Below are 6,711 nucleotides of genomic sequence, written 5' to 3' on the forward strand. Positions count from 1 at the left end.
TACAGGCAAGATATGGCGAGACTATTTCATAGTTATGTCCTTTTAACATAGGTAACGAATGCAGAACAAAGAAAACTGTAACATCATTTGCAAAAATAATTTATTTAAAACATTATATCAAATATAAATATCAAAGATTTTAAGACATTTTGATCGATAGTCGAATTTTAGCAATATATTATAATCTAGCGACAATGTACCTTAAACTAAGACCGTAATCTTGTTTTGAAGCATAACCCATTTATAGAAATCTAAAGTAACAAATATTATTATGTATGTTTTACAAACTGACACACGTGCATTAACTTACATCCAACAACACAAACCTACCACCACAACATAAAAATTAATTTGCATCATATACAGACTATTCAATTCTATGCACCTACTTACTACTACTATCTTAAAATCTATATTACAAAAAGCAACTATTAAGCTTTGTCGCCATCCTTATAACAATATATTTATTACTACCTATTTAACACTAGTTAAGGATAAGATATAAACAAACTCTTATAAAATTAAGTTACGTACACACTTCATCAATCTTCTTTCTATATTTTTTGCATTTAACCTATTTTACATTTTACCCAGAAGATCTCAACAAAAGTCACCTATAAGTTTATCACATCTACAGTTATGTGTAAGCTTTAAAACTGTGTCCAAGCGACTGTACTAGATTCAATTATGATTTAGCCTGTTAAATCAATGCAATTCAAAAATATCGAAAATTCCAACAGTTATGAATAAATAATTAACGGCTAACATTAAGTCAAACTTAATTTAATCTTCTTTTGATTAAGCATTGAACGAAGAATTTATAGATGGCAAGTCCTGAATACTGGCCACTTGACGACACTGTCTTCATGTACACAGCAAAAAAATACCACAATTATCTCACCTATAGCAATGGACACATGATATAAACTTACACATAATATTATAGATATCACGTTACCCACATCATCAGACATAACAGGCGTACAGTGTAATATAAAATATACAATTGCCATTGAGCAATTTCTACGTAAAACCAAAAATACCAAGCTCATTATCAACAGTATGCTCTACCATTGCTGCTATTAGATTCTTATAAAATTAGATTAACATTAATGACATGGCTTATACCATGTTAAATAGACTGTGGTCATTAAGTTACCTATCTCTATCACAAAACCGATTTTATGTTGTTAAATAAAAATTATCTTTTGCAATTACAATAGACAAAGAAGTTTCTGGTTTAAAAGTTTAAAGGTTGCATTTTTCAGCAGCTTTAAATTATAAACTGATCAATTAAATAAATAGTTACTTGTTTTACATGTAAATACCCAGTATATACTGGGTATACGACTATAAACTTGAGCTATTTTTCTATAAATAGAGAACAATTGCCTGTTTTAATACGATTTGTTTGAAGGTTTGTGACCGTATACTATGAGCAATTTGTAATTAAACGTGATATTGAAGTTGTTGTTGGCTTTATCTACTCGATACATTTCACTGGTCACTGTCATGTAGTCCTCCAAGAAATCGCCGTACTGCTCCTTCGGTATGTTGAATGGGTTGATTGCCGTTACCGCTTCTGAAAGTTAATGATTTCCGTATTAGAATTACGTTACTAAGTAATACTGGGGTAGTTGACTACCAGTTAAATCAGCTTCTACTCTTTATGAAATAGAAAAATAAAATAGTCTCGTATTTTCGTTGGTATGACATGAGTGTCTAATAAAATGTTTCAGTCTGTAATAATTACAAATACAATATTATTTACGAAAGAAATTGAATAGCCTGAGCATGTCAGATGAACCTTTTAAAAGAACAAGTTTAATAATGATTTGATAATCGAGTCAGCTACCTAATTGTCTGGACTATTCGACACTTGACAACAAGTCCCCTCGTATTGTTTCGTACAAATGCTTTAACTTTACTATTCTACCATTGGGCAAGGGCCATGTATAAGGGCTGTTTAAGTTCACAATTGCTAAGTCCAGTAAGTTGGTAGTTTTATGTTCCTTAAATAACTGTTTCAGATTTTTTTCAGGCGTTCAAGGTTGCACGATGTATACCTTCTCCGTTAAAGGAGGTGATGATGATTTCTAATTCGTTTAGAACCTTTAAGTATTTGCATGGAATGCAGTGTTAATTTAAAGTGACTTAATTTATAATAATTATTATGTACACGGAAGGTGCACAATGTGTAAATAAAATATTAGGTAGTCCAATTTTGGCTTCACATCCAACATAACGTTACATAAAGTAGATCTTTATGAAATAAGTAAAATTATACTCACTTCTAAGCATATCCACATCATTGTATTCAAAGACCATTTCTTTACATTCAACATCGATGTCATCGAATCCGACTTCTTCCATGATTTTTATGATTTCCTTGTCTGGCTCCTGAAAATTAATACATTAAATGAAGTTAGTAAAACAATTTTAACTTATAAACATTATTTGAAATTTTAAATACTTCATAATCCGGACACGAGCGAACTGCTTAAAAAGATTATCCATCGAGTTTTAATAAATTAATAGTATTATTACCGTCGAGTCGTGATAAGGTGAGACGTATTTTTCCACATCTTGTAGTTTGGTGGCCCACTTGTTTTTCCTTGCCAGGATGCGGTACACATCGAACACCGGGCTACATGCCAGGTAGATCAAGAAGCACTCGCCGTCTTCTTCCAGCAAATTATATATGTTCCGGTAAACACGCCTGAAACGTAAAATATAATAATGTAATATATGTACATAATAGTGACAGTAATTAGACAGTGCGTTTTATTTTTATTACCGAACATTGAATTTAATTTAAAATATTGGTTTGAAAAACATATGTGAAACTGTAACAGCATTAGTTAATTAAAATTATTGATTTAAATATTGAAAGTAAAATGTTCAGAGAACTAGATAATGACTATTATTTTTCTGTACTTGGTACATCTCTCGATGATTCTTAAATTGTTTAAAATTAAGCAAAATATTTTGCGATCAATTTTAAAACAGAAATTACAAAGCTGCAATTGCATTTTTCAGATTCTGTCTGTAATCTGAATTAATTTAGAATCCGTATTATAGATGGTTTAAAAAGAGCACTGAAATCACGCGGACACTAAACAACTTTCAATGAAATAAACAAACTTAATAAATCATACCGCTACTTACTTTTGGTCTGAAATCCAGTGCAGCGCATAGAAGGAGAACACATGATCGAAGTTATTCTCCATCCTCAGGGGCAGCTCGCCTCCGATGTCCAGTACAGTGAAGGAGGTCTGCTCGTTGCAATGATTGTTGTTGGCGAAGTTCACCATGCTCTCGCTGATGTCGCACCCCAGCAGCTTGTAGTTGTCTGGTAAATACTTCTTCAGCATATTCGTAACACTGCCGTCTCCGCACCCTATATCGATGATCTTGTTATTACTGTTTTTCCACTTAATTTTCGATGCGTGTTTTTCTAAACATAACAGAGCATCCCTCTTCTGTAGATTATTGCTTTGCTGATACAAGTCGGCGTTATGCATTTTAGTGACTTGGAATTTGTCGGTATGTAATTTACTTGTCCGTAATTTTCGGGTGCGCGTGCGCCTGTTCGGTGTACTGAGTGCGGTTTCGACGGACATCGCGACGGGAGTGGGATTTATACTTGCGACGAACGCGTCTCTTCGAAACGTCCTACAGCAGTGACGCATTTGTTACGTTTTATGTAAGTTCATGGCGTAGCTAGAAATTGCGTAGATCTTACTTCGCTACGGTGTGAGTGTAACTTACCTATCACTCAATTGTTGATTGTTTCTTATAAAATTAATAAGTACATTGTTTCTGCTGATTAGGTTGGTATTTTTACTGTCGTAAATAACGTTAGTAACGTCAATGAAAAACCGTTTTTCCATTTGTTTCCAATACGCAATTTATGATATGGTTGTTAATTGATATCTAAGTATATTTTACGTAAATTATTTCCTTAAAAAGTTTTTATTCCTTTTTAAATTCTTAATTATTTATTTTTAAAGTATATTTCAGGAACATTCATTGTGTATATTTTTCTCGCAAAGTATTACAAAGAGCCTGAAAAGCTTAAGCAGGGGTAATATAATACCGATGAAAATATTGTCACAGAATCCTTATTTTAATTAAAATATTTTTGTTTTTAAGTACCTACAAGGTTGGAAAGGGTGGAAGTAAGGTGTGTGCATTCATATACATTTGTTGGGAAGGTACTGAGAAAACTCTTTAAACAAATGGAGTACAATGGACAGTTTTATCGTTAAAAGAGATTTTCGTCCGATAAACCGTTGGATGGATTTTATTATTGTTGTTTAATACCATTTGATGAAATACTATAAACATTACACGTATTTTTAATAATTTTTGTTTTGCTAAAAGCATATAAACATATAATTTTCCTTCACCTGAGAATTTCTCTTATTCATTTTTGTTTAGTAATTTCTTATGTGCCTAGTTTGTTGAATATCATAATTTACATGTAATAAATGTATATCTGTATCATATACTACCAAAAATAATGATACTAATTTAATAGAGATTTAAGATGAGGCTTTATCTTATTATATTTCATTTTACTTAAGTACCTACTTACTTACTCACTATATATGTCAGAAGAGAACAAATTAATCGTGTCCATTAAAGACATGAACTATAATTGCAACAGCTAAGGGTAAGTCAATGCTCTCAAATATCGTGTGAACTAAGTGTAAGCCCGACTTACTGACATGTGATTTCAGTGCACAAAGGATAATCTACTTACTCATTAAATGAAAAGATGAAAATAAAGAGTAAATACCTACCTAAATAAAAAGAAAAAAGCGAAACTCTACACAGGAACACCAATTATGAACCAGAAGCTTTAAAACAACACACGACTTTTTGAAACTCTAGGAAAGTAAAATTAAATTGTCTAGTAAACAGCTCATGTATATCAGAGTCAAACAAGGGCCTAGAGTTACAAGTAGGCAAAGGGCAGTCAGTCCAGACAGCCAAGAAAAAAAATATCTTTACAGTTATCAACAATAGGACAATATTATGTACATACATAAATACATGATTTATCTCATGGGGGTAGGCAGCCACCAATACGACAAAAGCAGATACTTATATGACGAGTCTAGGCGACGAGTCTCAAACACGTTATCAAACTCTATGATCATAATAGTAAACTTCAAATGAACCAAAACCGACCCTTTAGATTTTACAACAAATACCACAAGTGACATCCAGTGCCTGCATAACATGTTGGTAATTTTATGGTGGCGTAAATTCTAGATCTTTTTCTAACAACACCCAAACCCAGTATTGTTCAGAATACGGTGTTCGAAAAATGTATTTGGGAAAACAAACTAAGGACTTTTTTTTTGTTGTAAAGATACCCGTGCTTTACGTAGGAAGATATATTATTAATATAGATGGTTAGATTTTTCTTTGTAATTCGCTAAATCAGAATAATATAACCAAAGCCATTTATGGTGTTGGAGTAAGTGATGATTCTTTACCTAATTTAATTTAAATTATTGTCAAACTAAGCGTGGTTAACCGCTTACTACGAAATACCTTTAGCTATATGAATAATACCAAAAATTGCGTGCGCCTATGAATAATAGATATAGCTACTTACAAGTACGATTTTTTTGGAAGGTAGGTTCATTCATCATCATTCATGGGAAAACCAATCCCATAAAATATCCCAATGTGGAAGTTTCATTTGTCAATTACCTACATAAATATTTTTCATACGTTGGAAAATTCAATAGTACAGTTAGTAACAACAGTTTATTTCGCAGAAAATAGTGGCCGTTGTTTGATTCTGGGTCTACAACTATCGAAGTGCCATATTTTATAAAATAGACCAGTGCAACCGTTGAGTCCTAAAATTGTAATTTAAATATTAATTTATTGACTGTAATTTCGTAACTTTGATCCTAACATCAGACCCTACCAAATTGTCCTTGCAGTATTTAGTGTACACTTTTGTCTTTATAACACACAAGTGAGTGCTCATATGACTCAGCTAGTAAGAAATTTACGATATTTTAAGGGTATTTGTTGTTTAAAATAAAAATAATTGATCTTAGTGCTTGTCTGAATATTTTCGACGTTAATATTGCGTAATTAGCAGTGACAGCCGAGTGGTATAAGCTGCCGCCTTCCACGCAAGTGATCACCGGTCAAACCCCAGGCAACACACCAATGACTTCGAAGTTGTGTGTATTCTACACAATAATTATCACTTGCTCTAATGGTAAAGGAAAATATCGTGATGAAACCTTGCATAAAAGTTCTTTAAGACATTTATTTAGGGCATGGAAAGTCCTTCACCCCGTAGTTGGCCAGTGTGGTGGACCCAAGGCCTTACCCCTCCCTCGTTCGATAGTTTAACAGTGGGCCAATCCCGGGACAAACAAATTTAATCACAGAACATTCATTGTGAAGAAACAATTTGTTGGATTTGTGCTAAAACCATTCACTCACTTAAGAGCTGTTTTTTTCTAAGTCTCATTAATCTCATTATTACTAATGACCTGTAATTACGCAATAATAAAGTAGAGTGGTAGTAAATTTTTTAAACGATTAATGTTTACAGGCACTTAGACAATTTCAATTAATATTTTCAAAACTCAAGAACGTCAAACAATTCGATTAATTTGTGTTACTTTTGAATAAAAAAACATAAAAAAAATCGTATGCGGAGCTTTA

The 6,711-nt window shown here is 32.4% G+C and overlaps 1 protein-coding gene across 1 annotated transcript; it reads right to left on the minus strand.

Annotated features, from left to right (window-relative positions):
* Window positions 1-83: 83 nt before the first annotated feature.
* On the minus strand, window positions 84-3,662 carry LOC142975393 (juvenile hormone acid O-methyltransferase-like). Its single transcript, XM_076118204.1, has 4 exons — window positions 3,169-3,662; window positions 2,548-2,719; window positions 2,292-2,400; window positions 84-1,582 (listed from the first exon to the last, which is right to left on the minus strand). Exons 1-4 carry the CDS (start codon window positions 3,621-3,623, stop codon window positions 1,398-1,400), a joined length of 921 nt encoding a protein of 306 aa, XP_075974319.1. The 5' UTR covers window positions 3,624-3,662; the 3' UTR covers window positions 84-1,397.
* Between the last annotated feature and the right edge of the window lie 3,049 nt (window positions 3,663-6,711).

Source organism: Anticarsia gemmatalis, chromosome 9 (assembly GCF_050436995.1).
Source record: "Anticarsia gemmatalis isolate Benzon Research Colony breed Stoneville strain chromosome 9, ilAntGemm2 primary, whole genome shotgun sequence".
NCBI lineage: Eukaryota > Metazoa > Arthropoda > Insecta > Lepidoptera > Erebidae > Anticarsia > Anticarsia gemmatalis.